At 37.7% G+C, this 24,022-nt stretch overlaps 1 protein-coding gene across 1 annotated transcript in view; it reads left to right on the top strand.

The window, feature by feature from the left end:
• Nucleotides 1–24,022, top strand: part of LOC104680724 (DENN domain-containing protein 1A-like) — a 387,331-nt gene that overhangs the window by 143,198 nt on the left and 220,111 nt on the right. The window contains exon 4 of the mRNA XM_030920077.1: nt 17,800–17,849. Within this exon, the coding sequence (XP_030775937.1) occupies nt 17,800–17,849 (50 nt within the window). The remainder of the gene's footprint in view (nt 1–17,799; nt 17,850–24,022) is intronic.

The raw sequence follows: 24,022 nt of genomic DNA, 5'->3' as shown, positions 1-24,022 counted from the left end.
CCTAAATTTTTTGTTACTATGAAAAGAAGGTACATTATACCAACATTGTATAATGTGACACACATATATAATATTTACAGGAAGTATAAAGCAAATTATAAATTTTGATTTTTTTTGCATCATTATTAGGCAGAGAAACATAAGCAGCAGTGTGGTGTATAAAATGTGACGCTGATTCCACAAAGGTTCTGCCAGTCTTTCGACAGTGACTCGTTTAAACCATAGGTCTTCACATTGGAATTAAGATTTTGGGTTTGTGGTCTTTGGGGCCCTGTATTCACCAAGCTCACAAAGAATGGAATTGAACTTGGATGTATCCCATTTCTCTTGGAAACTTTTGAGCTTTCTTGTTTATTTTTTTATTCTTTTCCAAAGTGGGTGTTGTCATGCTTCCAGCTTGCTTGCAGGTTCTCTTCAAACTAGATCCAGTTTAACCAGTTTAAATGGTGAGGTCACCTTTGATCTTGGAAACTTTTTATGACACTATATACCATGGAACAGAATTTGTAAATTCATTTAACTCTCATCCAAAGGACTTATATAAGGGTCAAATGGATCACATTTTAAAATGGTTCTACAATCTGGTCTTAAAAAGAGCAACTTATGGTTACAAGTGACTATATTTTCTGATTCTTTCCCCATCATATCTGTTTTTGGCAGCAGAAACAGTCTAGGAGACTAGGTCTGATTTTGTATATTAATTGAGAGATTGATGAGTGTACTATCTGCAGACTTTGAGCCAGACAACGTAGCAGGTAAAGAGGAGGAGAGAAGTAGATTCCATCTCTCCCTTGAAGGAGCTCACTGCCTAGTAGGCTATAGAGTAATGCATGTCTTGGATGTTTTGTGGAATAACGGCATGGCCACAACACTTGAAAGTGGGAATGTCTCTGAAAACTAGAACCACTGGGTGGTGGTGCTGCCATGATCACATTCCTGCAATTTCTTGTTCTCTGTCACATGAAGCCGTAGAAGTTAGTAGAGTTAAATGGTATAGAGAAGCAAGTGGAAAGTCTTGGAGCTGCCCTTAAAGGTTATCTTTTAGGCTTGTTTTAGATGTGTGCATTTCTTTTTTCTTTCTTTTTATTTTTTGTTTTTCAAGATAGTCTTGCTCTGTTGCCTAGGCTGGAGTGCAATGGCACAATCTTGGCTCACTGCAACCTCCACCTCCTAGGTTCAAGCAATTCTTATGTCTCAGCCTCCTAAGTAGCTGGAATTACAAATGTGTGCCAACACAGCTGGCTAATTTTTATATTTTTAGTAGAGATGGGGTTTCATCATGTTGGCCAGGCTGGTCTCCATCTCCTGACCTCAGGTGATCTTCACACTTTGGCCTCCTGAAGTGCTAAGATTTCAGGTGTAAGCCACAATGCCTGGCCAGATGTGTGCTTTTCTAAGAGTCACTGTTGATTCATGGGTTTTTCAACCTCTTGCCCCAAAAGCTCACTTTCCGTATTTCTTAGTAACTTGGCAGTCTGGAAATGTAGGTGGAAATGTAATTTTCCCATCCACAGTTATAAACTCTCAATCCCTGTAGACCCTTCAGCCTAAGAGCTGATGGTTAGCATGATAGCCACAGCGTGCTCTGCTGAAGCGGGTTTCTTGAAGTGGATATCAGTATTCGTGAATGCCACCAAGTATAGCTATTCTGAAGGACTACATTACAGATTTCTAAGGTTCATTGATAGATTGCAGATGTAGAAATACATCCCAGCTTAAATATCTGCTTCTTTGTATGTGTTTAAAAGTGTCACATAGTTGACAATTGGCTAGTTTAAATGTTTTCTAAGTATGGGTTCATAGATGGGTAAAAAAAAAATAGTCTATCACAGGTTGCCTCTTATTTTTCCCCGTGTTGTTACTAGTAAAATATATCACCTTGGACAAATGTCAAGGTGCTTTTGTAAAGTGTTTGCTGAAGAAAAAACACTTTTTTGTTTAGTTTTGTGTTTTAGAGCTGGGGTCTCGTCTCAGTCTGTTGCCCAGGCTGGAGTGCAGTGGTGTGATCATAGTTCACTGTATCCTCAAACATCTGGACTGGTCTCAGGCAATTCTCCTGCCTCAGACTCCCGAGTAACTGGGACTTCAGAGTGTGTACCACCATGCTGCCTAATTAAAAAATTTTTTCTTTTCTTTTTTTAGGGACAGGGGTCTGAACTATGTTGCCCAGGCTGACCTTGAACTCCTGGCCTCAAGCGATCCTCTTCCCTCTGCCTCCCAAAGTGCTGGGATTATGGGTGTGAACTACCATGCTCAGCCTCAGAAAAACTACTTTGTATATAAGAGATACTATTCTGTAATATCCATATGCTGAGTTTTTCTCCATTTCCAGAGAAGGGTGAATTTAAGAATGGGATGGGGTTGAACTGACATCTTAATGAAAATGTATTTCAACCTTAAACATTTAGCCAAACTCAATTGAAAAATTGAGACATTTTCTGACTTCAGGCTCTTCTTTTAAGTTGAAGATTTCTTCCCAATTTGGTCACTCCCCAGCTGTTACAGTTATGTAGAAGGAACTCATTAAAAAGACAAATTCTTTTTGAGCCATTCTTTCTGAAAGCACGCCAAGCTATACAGCTATGTTATACTACTACTTATTTGAATCTGACTCCAGGAAATGGTAATTATGCAATCCTTACTTACACATTCTTACGAGAATGTTCTCTTGGGTTTATTCTGGATCCCAAAAAGCCCCACTAAATTTTGTCTGTGAGTACTATTGGATGGTCTTGTTTTCTAGTAAGTTATGCTATGATTATAACTAAATGGTCTATGTCTGCTTTTTAGAGCTGCAGTCTCTGTTTTCTCTTAGCCTCATAGAATCAGTCCTGGTTGCTCCTTGGATGCACCTACAAGTCCTGTTCATTATTCTTCCTAAACTGCCCTCTAGTCTGTTCTATTCATCTGTTTCCGTCTGCATTCACACTCAAAGCTTCTCTCACATGGACTCTTCCTAATGGTCTACAACCCAGTGACCCTACAATCACCACCCTCTCTAACATGGCTGGAGATGACTTTCTAAAACCTAAATCAAATCACATAATTTCTCTTTAGTCAAAATTCTTGATGGTTCCCTGGTGCCTTAAAGATCAACTCCAAATCTCTTAACTTGGATTTAAGGCTGGTCACAGTCTGACTTTGACCCAGCCTCTAGTCTTATTTCCTGCCGCCTCCCCTTACAGCCCAGATATAGGATACTTCATCATTTCCCAGCTTGCTTGGCTTTTCCTGTCCTGTATATTTTTTGTCCAAACTGGCTTTTGGTTGGAATGTTTTTATCCTTGTTGTCCTGCAACTCCTACCACAGTATACTTCTGTTTATACACCTTGTATCACCTTCTCTGTGAAACTTGCTCTGATGGAATTAGTCACTTCAGCCTCAGCTCTGAGGCAGCAATTGGAGCATCCACTCCTACATTGTCTTGTTTGTATGTCTGTGTCTTTGTCAATCTGTGAACACTTCAAATGTAGAAATGGCTATGGCCAATGTTAGGGACCCTTTGAGCAGCTAGGACAGATTGGGGACTCAGTGAACAACATGAGGTATGTGATACACAGATGTAATTGCTAAAGGGTTAAGATTCCAGAAAGGAGAGTGCAGAGGAATGATTGTGGTGATTAAGAGCTTGGACTTAGGAGCAAGACTGCTAGGGTCTGAATGCTGGCTCTGCCGTTTACACTTGGGGACTTGATTTCCTCATCTAGAAAGTAGAGATAGTCATAGTAACTACTTTGTAGGATAGCTGTGAGGGTGTCATGATTTAAAATGTGTGAAGTGCTTAGAATAACACCTGACACCAAATCATAACCAATAATTATGTCGTCTCTCCTATTACTGGGCACAGATTTAAGTAAGGCAGCAAAGTAACGCGGTTTTGGTGCCTTTGCCAGGTGTTAGGGTTGTGTATGGTAACCGTTGCCTCTAGAATTTCAGACTGATGATCCCAGGAGGGATTCTGGAAATGCCTCCCTTTCTAAACCCACTGTTTCAGAACAAAATTTAGAGAAGTCACAAAGGTAAAAGCAAATATTGTGTCAAGTAAGGAAGAAGAGATTTAATCAGAAACAATTCCTGAATATTTATGTTCTAAAATGTACTGAAAATATAAAAGCTCTTTAAATGATGATGAAGGGGTTTCAGATAATTACTTTTTATGTATTTTATTCCAGTTGTGAAATCTAGATGTTGAGATTCCCATGTTCAAAACTTCAGAAATTTAGTAATGGGACCACTGTCCTTGTAAATGAGCCCTTTTGATTGTATGTAGTATTTTGTATTACTGCGGTAGCTTTCATTTTTTAAATACTCATATACAGTACAGTAAAGATTCCTCTGATTATTATAATTTTCAACTGTATAACTTCGGTAAGTTTCAGATTTCAAATGTGGTATAACATGAAGCCCAGACCGTGGGTCTGAATGTGTGTGTGTGTGTGTAGCAGATGGGGGTTGGTAGGTAGAAATGAAAAGGTGCTTGTAAAATGAGAATCTCTTAAAAATTGAACTTATCAAAGATTATTTACATAAATTGTGTGATATAATGTTGTTTCACAGTGCTTTTATCCCTGGAATATTCTTATCTAGGTTGTTTGTCTAGAAGATACTAATTCGTTTCTCAAAAGTCAATTCAGATACCACCTCTTTGAGGAATCTTTTACATCCCCTGGGTAGGTTTCTATCAGAAAACCTAAGACACTTTATACTTGTTTACCTGTCCTCTCTCCCTTTCCCAGGCAGTAAGTCAGAGATTCTTGCCGGCTTCATGTCCAGATCTCTAGGACCTGGTACTGTGCATGGCTGTTAGGAGGCCAAGTATTTAATATATAATAAGTGACTGAATAGTTCTCACACTGTAATCTTTGGGCTCAGAATTTAAGCTAGGTAGGACAAACCAAGACATACCTTTATTAAATCTCATCTTACCTAGAGAGGCTTAACCAGATATGTTTATGATTCTCATATTTGAGTGTATATCAGACATGATGCCTCTTTGTGTAGTATCTAGTTTTAGAGGTATAACTTGTAAAGTGTTGAGAACATTTTTTATCAGAGCACTTTTCGAACCTGCCAGATACTTACCATTTCTGGTGATCTAAACCTCTGGCAAATTGAGAAATAGTTTTGCATTTTTAGAATGTATCTGTTTATAATAAACAGATTTAATGGCAGCTAGAAATACTTTTTATTATTCATGTATTATTTATGTCTTAAGAAATATCCCCTACTCCTTAAAATATTAAATTTTTATTTTTATTATTATTATTATTTTTAGACAGAGTCTTACTCGGTCGCCCAGGCTAATGTATAGTGGTACGATCTTGGCTAACTGCAACCTCCGTCTCCCAGGTTCAAGCGATTCTTCTGCCTCATCCTCCTGAGTAGCTGGGACTACAGGCATGTGTCACCACGCCTGGCTAATTTTTGTGTTTTTAGTAGAGACAGGGTTTTACCATGTTGCCCAGACTGGTCTTGAACTCCTGACCTCAGGTGATCCACCAACCTTGGACTCCCGGAGTGCTGGAATTATAGGCATGAGCCACTGTGCCCGGCTTTTTTTTTTTTTTTTTAATGTTTAACTCAAAGAAAAGTTAAAAGGCAAATATCCCCATGTTATATGAGATATGACTTTAGATATGACACTTTGGGCAAAGACTACATTTTTTGGCTTCATCTTTTTCATCTGTAAAATGAAAAAGTATTAATAATACTAACTTTGTAGAATTGGCAGAAAAAGTAGCCATAAATGTATACACAATACCTGAATTCATCTAGTTTAATAAATGTTTTCTGATGTAGTATGAGGAAAAAGAAGTTTAATGCTTCTGTGTAATTGATGATGTCTGATATTGTATCTACATCCCAGAATGTAGTTAAGTCCTTCCTGTATATAAAGAGCCTGAAGTCGAGTGATAAAACCTAACTATTCTAGCACCACTCCCCAATTTCTCATCACAAGGCAGATGAAACAATTGTTTATTATTTTGTTGCCCTCCAGACAAGCCATGGTTTTCCCTCTAAGATTCTGGTGACCATAGTATCCAATCCAGGATACTTTTGAGACTGAAAGGGAGCACAGTGACTACACAGAAATCATGGGCATAACTGGGATGTCCTGGGCAAACTGGTAGGTGAGGTTACCCTACCCTAAGGCCCTTCAACAGAACAGCAGAAACATTTCACTCAACTCCTGCAGTTGGAAGTGAGGTTGGAGAAAGGCTTTATCTGCATTCAACATGGAGGGCTAGTACAGCACAAAATCTTAGCTGTGTGAATGCTTGTGACCCTGGAGACGGAATGCTAATCAAGATTCTCAATCTCCATCCTTTAGTAGAGAGGTAGGCAAGTTACTTCACCAGTCTACCTGAAACTAATTTTACTTAGTTTTTAAGATTCATTCCATCGATAGGAGGATGATGTCTGCATAAAATTAGTGGTAGGATCACTGAGTATGTAACACTTCTAGCAAGACCTGACACATAGTAGTTGCTTTATCAGTCCCTTTCCACTTGTCACTTAACCCCCCACCCACAGCCGCCCCAAGAAAAGATAACCGTTGGTAGATGAGGAACAAAATAGAGTCTAAATAGGTTAGTTCCACAATCAGAAGAAACTCCTATAGGTCAATATAGATACTTTGTATATATAATTCTTGTTATTAGGCAAAATGGTAAACCTTTGACAAAAATATGATATTACATTTATACAAACTTTAATAGGCTTCCCTATTCCTTTCATTTTCAATGTCAAAAATAAATATTAAAGTTTGATCTCTGATCAGTTCAAGTCTGTGCTTTGGCCCATGTGGTCTTACTGCTTCCTATGAGGATTAAACAAGGAGGCATGTAGACTTTAGCACAGTGCATGGCAATAGTAAGTGCTCAGTCAATGCTATTTCTTCCCTTCTTAATCCAGACTATCATCCAATCATTTTTTTCAGCACCGTCATTCACTGGATGTTTCCTCTGTGTCAGATACTCTGGGGAACACTGGCCATGGGTGTAACCCCCATCATTCTTAACTCAGTCTAGAGATAATGGTCAATTTGATGATAGGAATGATAGACACAGGACAGGATTCCAGGGTGTCGACTTGGGAGAGGCGAGAAGCTCACTGAGAATAGCCTCTAAGTCCTCCTGGGGTCTGGAACATGTGGGGTAGACGGAAGGTTAGAAAGTCTCGTGCAAGGCTGGGCATGGTGACTCACACCTGTAATCCCAGCACTTTGGGACGCTGAGGCAGGCAGATCACTTGACGTCAGTTCGAGACCAGCCTGGCCAACATGGCAAAACCCCATCTCTACTAAAAATATAAAAATTATCTGGCGTGGTGGGGGGTGCCTGTAATCCCAGCTACTCAGGAGGCTGAGGCAGGAGAATCACTTGAACCCTGGGTTGCAGTGAGCTGCGATCTTGCCACTGCACTCCAGCCTGGGCGACAGAACAAGACTCGTCTCAAAAAAAAAAAAAAAAAAAAAAAGAAAAAAAAAGATCTCATGCAAGTGGAATGTGAAAGGATCTAATCCATGATTTGGCCCCTACCAACTTGTCCAGTCTCCTCTGTTCCAGCATGCCAGGCTGCTTTTCAGTTCCTTGAATGTGCTAAGGAACACAAGTGGGTGAATCGCTTGAGTTCAGGAGTTCTAGGCCAGCCTGAGCAACATGGCAAAACCCCATCTCTACCAATAATACAAAAATTAGCCAAGCGTGGTGGTGCGCACCTGTGGTCTCAGCTACTCAGGAGGCTAAGGCGAGAGGATTGCTTGAGTCCAGGAGGCAGAGGTTGCAGTGAACCAAGATTGCACCACTTCCCTCCAGCCTGAGCAACACAGTGAGACCCCGTTTTGTTTTGCATTTTACAAAACCAAACAAAAAATAGGAACCTGGAGCTGGAGAGGTAGTTCAGAAGTGAACACTTGAATTTGAGCGTCATTTACCTTGTGCTGATAATTGAAACTAAGGTGTAGGTAAACTGCTCATAGAGGAGGATGCAGAGAGAGGAGGAGAAAGAAAAAGTCCTGGAAAGGAGTTGAGAAGGGGCCCAGAAATAGAGCAGTGAGAGAGGCAGGAGGAGGCCCTCCTGTAGTCTTCATCTAACGGAACGTCATTGGACAAGCAATGTGTTTTGAGTAAGTGAGGAGTAGAGCACCAGAAGAGGCTCTCTGCTCTTTCAATATTGCTTTAAAAATATTCTAAGCCAAACAAACCTCAAATTGAAGAGCTCTCCATTATCCATAGAGCATGAATTCATTTATTTGTCAAGAAAACACATGGACCTTACCTATAGAAATGAACTATATTGATCGAAGAATTGTCTCTATGAAGAGTCCATGCCACAAAACCGTTGTGAATTCTGGGTGGTGGAAACATATTTTATTTTTAATTATTTATACGTTAAACATTTTTTTAAATAGCACATTTGTGTGCAGTAGGCATTTGGTCATTTGGCCAACAATCACTTGTGAATTGTTGAATTACCAGAGAACCAACATGATTGGCATTGGCATTTTACCTTTAAGGATTTCTGAATTTGGGTTTTTGGGTGTTGGTGACTTTGTTTGGGTTATGTGGTGTGGCCAGGCTCCTTAACACTCTAGATCGGATTTGGCAGACTACAGCCTACAGCCAGCTGGTCACATCCTGCCTGGGGCTGGATTTTGTATGGCCTGTGAGGTAGGGTGGTTTTTTTTACCCTTATTAGGGATTGTAAAAAAAACAAACAAGAACACGTAACAGAGACCATAAGTGGCCCGCAAAGCCTAAAATATTTGCAATCTGGCCCTTTTGAGAAAAGTTTGCCTGCTCCTTCCTCAGGTTATAAGTTACACATGAAAGGAATCCAAAATTTCATAGGATAAGCTCGAACTGATGACTTCAATTCCAGAACGTCTTGAATGTCTTAACAATTTTAAAGAGGGACTTACCTGTTGAATCAGGAGAACACATTTTTGGTGGTGAAATGCAGACTTGGTTGAAAGACTGCCTTGTATGATTTGACAGTACAGTCAGATGGTAAAAGAACTTCTGTACTGTATGATGTTTCAGAATAGTTCTGTAAAGTGTCTGAACATGTTCTGGTACCATTGTTGTGTTTAACTTGTCTGAGGCAGCCTCAGGTAAACACTAGAATCTGTATGTTGCAGCAAGATATGCAAAGTAAAATCAAATATATATGTGAGATTGTATTATTTTATTGTATTTTGCTGGTCTTCTGAAGAGATTTTTTTTTTCTACTTGCAAAAAATTAAGACCCTTGAGTGTTAGATGTTAGAAAACTTTTTGAATTATATAATTTCTTTATTTCAGTAGTGTTTCATATCACCTCCTTCTATCTTTGTAATGAAATGTCATCAATCTGTTCTGAGTGTAATTTTTTTCAGTCTTGAATCCTCCTTATCCTCCTTATATCTTCCTGTTCTTTCTATCAGAATCTGCAAGTTGTAGGAAATAAAAGTTGATTTCAAACAGTTCTGTAGCACTAAACAGATGACTGTTTAGTGAGCCTGTCTAATCAATTGCTAAATAATTCTCTCTCAAAAACAGATTTGATATTTACATTTTGATTTTCATATTCTGCTCACAGTGTTTGTTGATGGTGTCTAACATTCCCTGCCACTGGATAAATAAAGCCTATTATTTCCTTTTCAACATTTTTGGCTATTATTCTCATACAAGAGCTAATAAGCAGAAGGTTAGGTATATTACCAAACTATGATCCTGTCTATCAGAAGAAGCCAGGAACCTTGATTAATATGCCTTGTTAACTGATGATTTCAGTTCCATACTGGTAGTGCTAGAATAATTTGTATAAACCAAGCAGTACAGATTCCTTATTTTAGCACTAAGACTTACAAAGGCTTCTTTTAGCAGCCTTTAATTTTGTACTTATGTATGTGACATAGCCTGTGGCTGTGATAGCTACTGTGAATCTGCAGTTGTTTTGGGATGAAAGGAAGAGGCAGCTGGAAACTCGGTAGCTACATCTAGCTGTCTACCTAGAGAAGGCCTTGATTTCAAGTTTATCTAAACAAGCTCGACTAATCCCAACTATCTAGGGGGATCCACTGTCAAAACAAGCAGCGTGGCCCTGAGGCAAACACAGCTATACAGAAATGAAGGCTGGGGCTTCCAATACTCCGATGACTGCATACTGGAGGCCTTTTTCCCCCCTGAAAGAGGGTAAGAGAGGTAGAATTTGCATAATGCCTTTTCATTGGAAACTTTTGGAAAGCTGACAGACCTTCAGCTTATAGATCTGTAGCCACAATACAGAGTCTATAGGAGAATCCTTGAATGACCTAACCATATTGAAAGAAAATATAAAAGCGTCCAAGTATAGCCAAGTGAGAGAGGAAAAGAGGCTGATGCATTGTCTAACATCTGCTGTACTTCTCGTTAGTTTTGTTCTTTGCTATTCTGTGTGGACTTTGGAGAAGCCTAAGACAGCCTAACATGAATCCTATAATCTTCCTTCTGAATATTTATGTAGCGTGCCAGCTTCTAAGCTGTCCTTTGCGTTTTCCTACTTCCCCCTCATTTTCATGCTCTCAAATGAGGCCAACATTTCAAAAGCTAAATAAATGTTTGTGAATGTTTATAAAAGATTTGCATAAATTTGTCCTTGTCTGACAAAGATCACTTTTTTCTTATGCCAGTTCTGAAAAAAATTTTTTTTAAGGTTTTGGTGCTTGTCTTGACAACAAAGTCCTGCATCCCAGAACAATGATTGCTGATTAAGTGGGTATGCAATTGTGACTGAATAGGCTTTCAAGATTCTGAGTAAAAAGACCTATCATCTGAAGGCTGAATTATAGAATTTAGAAAATGTTATCAGAAGTACACATTTAAATCTATTTTTTGGTACCATATCATTAGGTAAGACAAAGCAGTCTTACAAGTTAAAAGTATAGCCACCCATGGTTTAAAAAATTCTCCTGTATAAATTTTAATAATTAGAATGTTTCAATAACTCAGTGTATCACTTTTCTTCCCTATGTTTGAACATATTTAAAAATAATTTTTAGACCTTCAGGTACTTTTCGGAAACTGTAACTCTACCAGCTGTATGCGTTAATAAGGTTACTGGGGTGGTGATCAGAGGGAATTTACCAGGCAGTCCTTTAAGATCTGAATGCTCAATCATACCTTGAGAAAATATAAACTACATGAAATATGTGTTAGGGCTTAATTATAGGACACACACACACAGCACCCAGACACTTATGCCACCGACGGGTGTTTGCTGAATTCATTTATCTTTTAAAATTAGAATGGATTTTGTGGGGTGGCAGGGGAAGTTGTGGGTAGAGGTGCTAATTTAGTTCAGAGATATTTGAAGATTGGCAGGAGAGAGAGGTAACAGCCAGTTCTGTTAGTCCTTTGGTTGTATTGGTTTAGAGGTTTAAGTTGTCATTAAGGCACAAACTAGAGCCACTTCTCTGACACAGTTTTTATCACATCTGCTAGGCTCGTGTCCCAAGAGGAGACGTGGAGAGCAGTGAATTCAGCATGGGCCCATTATCGACTGCTTTTTCGTGTGTTGTAAAAGGAGTGAGACCTCAGGGAGGCTTGGAGCCTCCTCCCGTGTAATGTCCAAGTCAGATTTGAAGGACTGGTGGCAGGAAAGCTTTGGCCTTGGGGTGTGAATTCTAAGAAATAGAGGCACAATTAAGTTTAAAAAATTCAAGGACTTTGAGCTTGATAATGAAAGATTTTTCTCTAGACTAATGTGAGCAGAAAAGTTGCCCATCTGTGCACATTTTTGTGTGCATTTAAAATATTTAAAAGCTGACAGCTTTTAATATGCTTACAAAATAGTATTTCTATCAGTGCTCTTTTTTTTTCCTTTTCTTATAAAATAATATCTTCCTAAGGGCAGGTTGCCTCTTCAGTGAAATCATGTTTGCAGTTTTACTGTGGGGACCTCTGTTCCTTTGGTATGTTCTGACTTGTGTCCCCTCTTCCCCTCTTCCTTTTGGAAATGTTGATAACATAAATGTTCAGATAACAGGAATTAAAATGCTTAAGGAAATGAGCAAGAGAAAATATTTTAGAGTAATCATATTAAGTCCAAGGAATTACCACTGAATTCTGATGTCACTGAATACTAATTGTAAGAGATCACAACCAAATCATTTGTTCATTTTGGAAGTACAGTATTTGAAGCATGTGTGAAGAATTTTATTGGCATTTCATGCTGACCTTATAAAGATAGCTCTCTCATTTTCAACCACTTTGTGTAAGATTTAAAATTAATAAAAGGGAATCTTGGAATAGAGGATGTTATATAATATCATGATTATGGAATAACTTTGTTTTAGATAAGTTTGAAGAAAGGGGAACATGCAAAAGGATAAAGTAATTTTGTTAAAAAGTTTTAAAAATAAGATTAAGTATTTTTGCTTCAGACTTCAAAGGACATGAAGATGTATACTTAAAAGTGGTTTCAGAGGGGTCTCTTTTACTGTTGAAAGCGTTCTTCTGCACTTAATGTCCTTGATAATTTAGATATGCAGTTTATATGATACATGTTTATAGAGTATGATGAATTTATTATAATTTTATCTTTGAATTACAACACTGATACTGCATATTAGGTATTACACAAATTGCATAATTATAACATGTGTATGACTCAGAATTAACTGAAGTTTATAAAAAGTAAACTAGGGGTAAATATTGAAATGTACCAAAGAAAGGAAGCAGACTCTGTAGCATTTGAGCAGCTTTGTTAGAAATTTGACCTGGCTTTTATGTTTGGGTGTTGAAAGACCTTTCTGTAAAACCCCTTATTCCAGGCTTCTTTTTCCCACTGAAAAAAAATAAAAATTTGGTTGTAATTATGTTATGGGTCTTAGATTTAATTTGACACTTATAGTGAAGGAGACAAATTTTATTTCCTGTGTTCACATTTAGGAAACTTCTGATCAACATTCTTGAACTTGGTGCTAATTAAGCTTCCAAGAACAACTAACTGCTTTACCCTTCTTAATCATAAGCATTTAACACCTTTGTGAGCTTTCACTGGGAGCCCCTGGTTTTAACTTGAAATGGCTTAAGGTAGAAATTTTGTTAGCTTTTTCGTATGTTTGGATTTTGCATGTGTTCTGTTTTTAACTTTCAACTTGAGTTTTAAGATCATCAATCAGAGGCTTTTCTTTCAAGTGAGTGGCACTGCTCCCAATTGCAGGACTTAGAGGGTCAGCATTTCCCTTATGGTATTAAAAAAAAATTAAACATAGGGAGTATTTTAGGAATTTGAGCTCCACTGATCTTTTCATCACACACCTACATTTTGAAAAGAACAAATAAATTAGATATAAGAAACCCAGGAAATGTTCTCCCACGGTTTCCCTTCCCCTTCCTCTTTCACTCTTGTTTTTGGACAAAAGTAAATTGTCAACTGCTATATCGGCTTTCAGCAAGCCACAAAGAGGCTAATTGTGGCTTTACATATTTTAAAATACATTCATTTATCAAGCTATCTCTTCTCTTTATTTAAATGTTTTCCTGCACACGTTTTTCCCTTTGAACTACTGCGAATATGTCTCATCTCCCTACATTCTGTAACTCCACTGGACACTATAATCACCCTGCACTTTTATCTTTCAGATGGCATTTATTTATGGGGTGTGTATGTCTGTGTTTTCATCTGCCAAACAAAACTAATTTTTGTTTATAGGTTTCAGTGAAGCAATGAAAACAAAGTATTTGACATCTGGAATGTTGGTCGTTGCAGGATTTCCTATAGGCCCCTACCTAGCACCCCAAGGTCAGGGTGAATTAGTCTAGCCTTCTCATTAATAATCCCAGTTAACTTCATTGAATTTGGTCTTCGAGGTTTTGCTTTCAGATAGGATTCTATAATGGATAATATTATACATTTAACACTGTACTGCGTTCTTAGGCTCAGTATCAACGGAATGTAATCTAATTTCTCCAGATTGGAGTAAATTCGGGCTTTCTGACCAGATGAGAATTAGAATTGGATGAAGTGAATCCAAAGTAGACTGAAATGAATCTCGAGTTCATTTCTGAATTTCATTTGCAAGTGTATCCAGCGTTAGGTGTGTTAATTTCCTGTTTTGTTTCATACTCTGAGGCTTGGTATCTCTTGTGGGCAGAGCTTTGTAGATGTTACTTTTCTATTGCACTATGCAATCTGCTTCTTCATGTATGCATAACTGAAAGATTTGTGCAACTGCCTCTCTAACACACTTCCTCCCTGCCCCCTCTGCTCTTACTTCTTCCCACATGAAGTATCATATATTTTGTTAGGAAGAAAAGCCCTTTTGGAAATTGCCTATTTCATAAATTGTCTGGTGACACAAAGGGGTTGAATGCTGTATTCTTGTCTCATTTATTTTGAAAACTTTGCTACTGAACTCACCTTAATCAATGAGCTCAGTGTTGTCTCCAATAAGTTATGTGTTGGATATATTGATTGGGAGGGATTTTAGAAAACCCGTCTGGGGTTTATAATGTCAGCAGTGTTTTGATTATGAAAAGAGTTGGAACCTGGGGACATGGAACCAGGTGGCGAATGTCCTAAAGCCAGTGGTGACATGGTGGACTGGTTTCCTCCTGGGATCTAGTTCATGCCCTGCACTTTAACTGTGGTGACTGGCTACTATAGATTCACTTTTTTTGCTCATTAAAATGTTAAAAAATCAAACTGTACATAAAAAGATTTGTGAAAATATAAACTTGGGAATTGATCTGTAGAGCTGGCACGCAGTCCTCCCCACCCCCTGCCTTAGCAATGAGGTCATTTACATTTCATCAGCTGTGCTGCATCCCCAAGATCCGATTTATGTGGCAGTAGTTGAAGTTGCACCGACGCTGGTTGTCTAAAAGAGCTTGTGTAGGCAAGAGAAACAGGAAAGAGAACAAGAAAATTACCATCTTTAAAGAAAGTGCCTTAGCCAAAGACACAAGTTCTAGAGAGAAAAAGGGGTTGGTACCTGGTTAATGACTGTTGTCCCAATAAAGTTAATACTGAAAGACTGTGGGACACTGCCATGAATGTGGTGCTCAAAATATATTTAAATCAGGATTTTAAAGCCCCCTCTCTTGGAGAGTGGTACTTTTCGTATTCGAATAATTGTATTTTTCTTTGGGAAAAGAGGATAAGGCATGAATGTTTATGTGTGAGGAAAACATCAGTATTAAGAAAATGGGTTTATGTAATTGGTTTATTAAATTGGTTTATTGCAGTTTTTATTTACAGAGAACATTGCTTGTTTTTCCCTGCCTCTTCCTGTTCTCCCCTTCCCAAATTAAGAAGTAGATATCTCAGTTCCGATTGCAATAATATTTGAATATGCAGAACACAGAGTAGATGCTCATTTTTGTTTTTTCTTCTGACGGCACTCCACCATCTTGTTTGACTTAAATTGGAATATCAAGCTCTTGTAATATCACAAACATGAAGGAACATATTGTAATGTACCAACATGTGCCTACATTGCCTATATTCCCTTTCTTCCTCCCCTCTCCCCGCCCCATTGCTTAATTAGATTTATTGCTGTTTGCTTGGGTAAAAAGGAAAGCTGGTGGGTGGTTACACTCAGCCTACATTGGGTATTTTGATATTTGTTCTAATATTATCTGACAGACAAGTTCAAGGTTGGTTATTACTCTTGACATTAGAGAGTGGTAAGAAGTTTCTATATTGTAGTGAGTAATAAGTTGGGCATATTAGATTCCTTTGACTCTGCTGTAGAGCACAATGCCTTCTCATAGCCATGGGGGTCCTTTCTTTCAAAAATCTTTGAGGCCTTTTGCCAGTGCAACTCCAGCATAGAGTAGAGGAAGTGCTTTCTGCACCTGTAACTTTTGAGGGGTAAAGGATAGCTGTCTTTGTAGACGATATTGGCAATGAGTGAGCACTGAATACTGAGTTTTAAAGAATGGCTGTTTTATATACTGAAGTTAAGAGATGCTTTCTGTTACTATTCAAAACTTGAAGTGGAAGGAAATTTGTAAGGAATTTGTGTCTGTGTAAATCATAAGGGTTTTGTGTATGTGAATTATACTATACTTTATAATTAGCACTGTGGGCGTTAAATGTTTTATGTGATCTCTTTTCCTATCTTTGCCTGATAGTAACATTATGCACTGAAAAATTGCCTTTGTTCTGATTCTGTATTACCTATTGCAATTTAAGCATGATTAGTTTATAAACAATATATATGCCTGAATGCCACATTATAAAATTAACTAATATATATGTAATGTTTCTTAGAATATGCTGAGGTCTTCTCATCCACTCTTTTTCACTTCTTAGTTTCCTATTCATTTATTACATTATTTCATGACATACGTTAGCAGTGGTGTGATATACATAGTACCAGTCCAAGATGATATTAAAAAATAGTATATGCTCAATTGAATTATGTAGGTGGAACATGCTCTGGCAGAGCAAGTCAATGTGCTTTCTGCTTCATTGAGTGGGTTATTAGATTGATGTGGTTTATTTCTTGAATGATAGGACTGGTTTTAAAAATAAATGAAGCGAGAAGCATCAATTCAGTTAGCATTGATAATTCATTATTATTGGTTAGAAAAGTGCTACATTTGTAAACTGATCTTTAATTTATCACTTGGATTAGGGTTTGCAATGGGCAGGTTTGTTTTAATTTGAACCAGCTTCTCAATGACTGAAAAATGTGTTCTTCATTTTGTCTTGAAGTTGGGATTTTAAATAGTTAAAAAGCAAATCAAATGCATGAAAGGAATACTTTTTTAAAATTTATAACATTGGTCTATGAACTTATGATAAACAGCAACCGTGGGCTGTCCAAGTCTGCAGTTAAATTAAGTCAAGCTAAGGAAAATTCTATGAAGGAAATGATAACTAACTACCTGTCTATGTGGTTAGCTATGTGTATATGTGCTATACATATGAAATGTGTCTTCTAGGGAAAGTCACACACCACTGTTTATTGTGTGTCATGTACTGTCTTTTTCTGTGGTAATGTAAGAAGATTGTCTTTTATGAATAAATTGTTAAGATGTCACCTTACTTTGTGTACCCTAATCCTGAATAATGTGCTTGGCTTTATGTACCTATATATGTATTTTTTTTAAAGACATTTAAACTGGTAGTTTGTTTTAGATTTTAATAAATTAAAATCAGGTGAGTATGTTCAATTATGGTGATATTTCAATAAGAATAGTATATACTTAAAATTGTTACAGTTTGGTTCCAAAATAAATGTATGCCCAAAATGGCAACTTCTTTGTAAAGTTAGTAAATGAAGTTTTAAACTCTAAAAAATGTAGCTGACATTGTTCAGGGACAATTATCTTCAAGTTGGCTTTCCATTCTGCTGTGATTTGGCCTATTGATGTTGGGAAGCGTTGTCTAATCCCGGCCCCCTCTGTTCCTAGGTAACAGGCAAAAACGGTGCCAGCAACAGCGGCCCTGCCAGGCCAAACCCATGTGGCTCGGTGTTATTCACTCTGATCCATATGGTCAGGCTGGAGATGTTCCCTGGAGGGGTGTTAACACTCAGCAACCCAACCGCCTCCCTCCCTTCAGAGCTTTCCTGCATGGCTCCTGCTGCTTGCCCATGTGTGATTCTTGATTAATTTTTCATTTTTAATGAAGTTTGATCATGTTTATTATTTCTCATGATTGACTGCCTGGTACTCCTCCCATGTAATTGATAAAGCCCATATTTCTTCATCTGTCTCCTCTTTCTTTAGGGTAAAGTTCCTAGATTGTGTGCTGTGGTTAATGTTAGATTTATTGGTCCCATTAGATGTATAAATTATCTCTCTTTCTCTCCACAGGAAGTTCTACAGACTTTGACCAAGTTTTGTTTCCCCTTCTATGTGGACAGGTAGTGTCAGATTTTCAAACCTTACTAGAAAAAAAGTGCTATATCAATAAACCTGCTATAGAAAATAAAAACCATACCATTCTTAACATTCTGTCTGTTTAACCATGATTTAAGATACCTGTGTTCCAAGGAGAGTTGCAATATTCTCCCTTCCTGGGGTTTTTATTGACACTATCAAAAAGTTTAAAGCTTAGAGCTTTGCGTTGGTTAGTTTGTGAGATGTATTTTGTATGGCATTACATTTTTAATTTTGGTTATCAGACTTAAACTGTGATTAAGAATGGTTGGTATTTAATCTGGTGCTATTTAATTGTTATTTAAATACAAATATATTTGGCTTAAACAAGTAATATTACTTGATTCCAAAGTTTTGTATTATATAGACTTTGTTTTTCCTAGACTTTAACTTATAATTTAAATCAGCCTAGCCCTATCTTGTTTAAAGGTATTCAGCAGGGAATATTGCTAAATAGTGTTTTATATTTTGTTTAGGTGGCTAAGAATGGTATCTCTGGGGAAAGCAGAATTTTCTATAGATTTTGAGATTAGAAAGTACAAAACCACCTAAACATTTCCTTGGTATTTACATTGTGATAAACTGTTTCTTAGGTAGGTACAAATATGATAACTCTAAGACAATTAAAATAGTCTAAGGGTTTTTTTTTCTTTTTAATGAGCCACTGGTTAATGATAAGAATTTTAGAAGAGCTTTGTTTTTTTTACTTTATAAAACTAATGTATTAACTATATTAATAAAATGACAATTATTTTATTTTCAAAAAATATCTACTCTTTTTCATTACAGTTGAAGCATTATTTTTTTACATTCATTTATTTGCCCACTTGATTGTTGTCTCTTCAGTTTTCTCTCAATGGAAATTTGAAATGTGAAACTGTACATACATTACATCTTAAAAAATCCACTTTTATTGACAGAAAGGTTATAGAAAATAACATTGTAAGAAAGAAATGCCATAATATGGTCCAAGAAAGCTGTAAAATTTGTGCTTACCTTCAGGAAGATTCTATCATGTATTTTAGTGTACCCAAACAAGGCAAAGCCTGTAAGATTTCAGTGGTTTAGAGTATATGTGGGTAGTATGCTGTTTGCATCTTTTCTACACGTTGTAATACCACTGTCCTGGTTTATTTGGCATAAACCTAAAAATGGTATGAGATGAGAATTGGTAGCCAAAGGAGTTTAAAAGGTACTAAAAAGCAACTCTGGAATGTTGCCAGCCACTTTTAATCACTGCTCACCCTGGTTCTAACATTTTATTTTTTCTTAAGCCAGTCAACCATTGTAGTATTTCCAGACTCAGACCGTGTAAATCCTGGTACCAGGAATGTTTTAGTAGCAGGTTGATGCTCAGAAAAGAATAGCCTTAATTCTAAGAGGGTCAGTCTTTGTAATGAGGGTCCTCTTGTCTCTTCTTTAGCCTATTCCTCCTAAAAATAGCAAGGAAGTAGGTTTTGTTTAGAGATATTTAATGCAAACTTCGCATTTATATGTATGAATTAGCAATGCTTGAAATCCCCTCCAGCTACTTATAAAATGTATGACAAATTATGACAAAGACATATTTATAAAAAGTAATAAAACTGAAATGTTTTATAAATGTAGTTAGGTGTTTAACAAAGAAAAGTAAGAGAATACATTTTTACATGGCTTCTTGTTAGAGTGATTTTTTTTGGATAGGTGTTTCTTAATTGACTTTGTAAACTAATATTAGAAGAAATGCATAGAGATTAAACCTCTGTCTTCCCCACCAACACACATGTGCAGGTGTGTGTGTGCATACACACACATACACACGCACTCAAATTTCTTTTTCTCAGACTTATACCACACACACACTTCTTCTTACCTACCTGTCTGGGTGATTACATTCTGAAGTGGAAGACAAGCAGAGTTCTTAAGTGATAATTCTTTTTTGTTACCAAAAGTATCTGATGCCTTTTTGTTGTTGTTAGAAATATATTTTTCTACCGGAATCCTTCTCTCCAAATTATGTTCCCCTAATCATGTTCCTTTTTCTTTTCTTTTTTTACAAAAGGATTTGAGGACAGAAATGTTTCTTTTTGGATATTTCATTCATTACCCTGTACAATAGTTCTTTCTTACATTGTATTATATTATATACCCTATGGGTGTTGATAACTTTTATTGATACCAAAAAATCATTTTATTTGGGGACTATATATTTTCTTTCTGTTCCCCTACCTCTAACCTTGGTATACTTTAATACAGAAGAGAAAATAATAATGAATAAAGTTCATATATAAGAAATATAAAGGTTTCAATGTCTTAATTTTTTTTATTAGTTTGCAATTAGCACTGTCAAATGGATATCCCCAGATTCTGAGGCCCACAAAGCCCCCTAGATGTGTTTATGATATTGTTTGACTTAGAAAATATGCCAGCCTGGGAAACAAGTAATGCCCCAGGTGATTGCGTTCAAAAAAGAAAGCTTCCTGATCTTTTCAGTATCTGTGCTTTTCTACCCCAAGGAACAGTCATAAAACTTGCTGACATTTCTAGTCTATATCAAGAGTGGGATTTTCACAGTCATCATCAAATCACCCGTTAACATTGACATCTTGCTGTCTCGTGTGTTGTTTTAAGATTTTTCTTTTTGAAACTAGGACTTAGGAAAAATAATAAAGCCAGTAGCTTTCAAAAGAATGTGCTTCCTCATATATTATCTCATTTTATCCTCCTATGATAAGAGATAAGAGCAGGTGCCATTATCTTCATTTGAACAAAATCCTAAGCTGCAGAGAAATCAGGACTAGGCCAAGGTTCTCTTAGCACAACCTAGATTTCCATCTCCCAGACAAATATATTTCAGTAGACCACCTTGTGGGGAAGACCAGTCACCAAATATATAGAGAGGGAGGAAAGGAAGGAAACAAGGATTTGATTTCCTTATCGATTCTAGTCAAAGTGCTGGGTGCTGCCACATCACTGTCTCATTTATTCTTCCCAGAAGCTCTAGGAGCTAGATGGTGGTATCTTTTTTACACAAGGGCAAAAGAAGGTTCAGAATGTAGACCATTGTGTTGGAATAATGGAAATGGTCTCCGACTTGGAGCCCTGCCCTCCCAGTCTAGTCCAGGAATTATTATGAAGACATTTTAAACAGTATCCACCCAAAGGATAGTGAGGTTAGAGAAGACCAAAATGGTCAGAGAAAACTTCTTATGGTGGGGAGACTTGTGTTGAGTCTGCCAGGACAGCAGGAAGTGGGCAAGTGGGAGGGAGAGCCTAACACCCCATCAGCACTGAAGAGCAAAGCAGAGGAGAAGCCCCGTGTGAGCCTAGAGCTTATTCAGCCAGAGCAGATGAAGCCTGCTGGGGAGACGGTGACTGTGAGAACCTGGGCTCTGGCCACAGGAGGCCTTGAAAATGTGTGGGAACAAGACCACAGGATTTTAAAACTGAAATTCATCTGGTTCAAACTCCCCATTTTATAGAAGGAACACCATGATCCACAGAGGTGAAATGGCTTGCTTATGGTCACAACTATGTAATTTACAGGGCTGGGAAAGACGCCAGTACTCTTATTCCTAATCCAGAGTTATTTCTACCCTAGAGTGTACATGAAGCTGTTGGTGAGAGGGAGTAGTGAAGTGTCAGTGTTGAGATTCCTCTATCAATCTCAAAAACTCATTATTACTAATAAAAGTAGTCTCTTAAAAAAAGACTTGTACCATTCCATATCGTGTTTGCTACTTGCTTGCCCTTGATAGCTGACAACTAGCTTCAGTTAGTCAAAGCACTTGAGAGATGCATTGGATGATGGAAAAGCTATTCTCTTCCATTTTTGTGTTTATTCTCTTTCCAAACCCGGAAAGTCAGCTACCATTCCATTTTCCTGTAAATTATACTGGCACACACAAATGACAGGATAGTGAAATGCAATGAAATAATCTTTTCAGGGCCAGAGGCATCATTTAATGGTAGTATGTAACCCCAGATGCAAATGTGGCTCAAATGCTACTTACCATTTTATTGGGTATCTGTTTTGTGCCAGGCATTACCCTATGTTCTTTTCCTGTAATAAAAGGTTACAAATTTGCAAGGTTACCATTATCCTCATGCCACACAGGAGGAAACAGAGGCTCAGATAGGCTTGATAACTACCCAAGGTCCCACTACCAGTTAGTGGTATAGCTGCTTGCAGAACCCTCATTTGTCTGACCTCAACTCCACCATACGTTCCCTGTTTTACCATACTGCCTCCATAAGATCATAAGTAACCTAACAAATGATTTCATTTCAAAAGCAATAAAGCAATATATATTTATTGTAGAGAAGTAGGAAATTGAGAGAAAGAAGAAAATGAAACCCACACAGACATAGGACCAGTGCATTAACATCTTATCTTCCCAGACCTCTCCTCTGCAGATTCACCCTGCTCTCCTTTCCAAACCTGAACCCACTGGGCCCCTGAAGTCCCTTGGTTTAGCCTACACTGTAAGTTCAGCTGTGCCCCATGAATATTTTCTACAGAGTTGATGACAAGGAAGCAGTTGGGCCTTAGTGGACAGAGTGTTGTGGGCAGCAACCAGGAGATCTGGGTTTTAGTTTTGGTTTTACCACTGCCCTGCTCTGTGCTGTGAGGCAAGTGACTTCTCCCCTGAGGTTCTTCATTTCTTCATGGATAAAATGAGGGAATTGGATTTCATCGATCTCTGCTGTTCCTTCTGCTTTTGATACTTTTTAATTCTACAGTTATGCTTCATGTTGACTTTGTCAGGCTTATATAGAGGGAATGGATAGAGCTCTGTTCTTAGGATCGTCTGGTGAGTTTTTCCAGCAGGTAGGCATTGCCTTCTGTCTCAAAGTGTGTCACTTACTGTTGGTCCCCTCATATTTTGGGTCCATGTCATTCTCACCACTTGGATCTTTGAGCAGGGAAGGTGAGAAACTTGAGGCCTAGGCAGATATAAGGTATGTTTGTGGAAGGAAGCTTTGAGGCTCATGGAACTAAAGGCTGGGAGATGTGGTAGTTTGATGAAGCTTCTTTCCTGCCCCATGCCTCATACGCACTGAAGGAAAGGAGAAGTGACTGTTAGATGCCCCTCCATGGACAACAGATAATTGTCAGTAAGCTATAATAACTAGAGAGGGACAAAATGCCTCAGTTCCATCTCTTGAATTTTATAATTGCATGACAGTAGTAATGATCATTTTCGTCATGTACCTACTATATGCTAGTTATCTTATATACATTATCTCTAATCTAAAACCACTCTGCAAAGTGATGTGATTATTCTGATGATTTACAAATGAGATCAGAGAAGTACAGTAACTTGTCTGTGCCCATGTAACTGCTGAGTAACGTGTCTGGGATTCTGATGTAAGGTCCAGGCCTTAATGTTTTCTCTTCTGTCCTGCATCATAAATCTCTGCTGAATCATTTCCAATATTTCCAGCTTAAAAACAAGTTCTGGTATTCATCCTAAAAATAATAACCACCACTCAGTAGCTTTCTGATTCTCTATTTTTTGAATGAGTTATCTACACACTTCAACTTATCCCTCAGCCTTCTTCAGCTTGTCTTCTGCTTCTGTCATTCAACTAGAGCTGTTTTTATCAAGGTCATCTAAAATCTCCATATTGCTTAATTCAGTAGACATTGTTTTTTCCTCTTTTCATCTTTGATACAATTGACCACTCCCTCTTATTTGTTCTGCCTGGCTATTCTCCTTTCTTTGGTCTCTTCTCCACCCATCTTCTAAATTGGTGTTCCTATAAATTAGTCCTGGATCCTCTTTTGTTTCTCTGAACTCCCTCCCTAAGTGATCCCAGTCTTTACCATGGTGTTAAATACCATCTGTGTGTAGATGACTTCCAAATTTATAGCTTCAATCCAAACGTTTCCTCTGATTTCCTAACTAGTGTGTTCAACTCTGTACTTGACATTTCTATTTAGATGTTTTACAGGCTTCTCAGACTTAACATATCCCAAATGGAACTCTTGGATCTTCCCCCAAACTTGTTAGTCTTTCCTATCTTCAAATGGTAATATTCTGCCTTTTTGCTCCCCAATTCCCAGTCCATCTGCAAGCCTGTCATTCATATCTGCTAACTATAGCTTGAACTATCCATCCCTCTCCATCTCTACTCTCCCTACATGAGTTAAGCCACCATCTAGTCTCACCTG

This window comes from Rhinopithecus roxellana, chromosome 16 (genome assembly GCF_007565055.1).
Source record: "Rhinopithecus roxellana isolate Shanxi Qingling chromosome 16, ASM756505v1, whole genome shotgun sequence".
NCBI classification, from domain to species: Eukaryota; Metazoa; Chordata; class Mammalia; order Primates; family Cercopithecidae; genus Rhinopithecus; species Rhinopithecus roxellana.
Note: the sequence above shows the minus strand (reverse complement) of the source record. Positions and strands in the feature narration are given on the sequence as shown.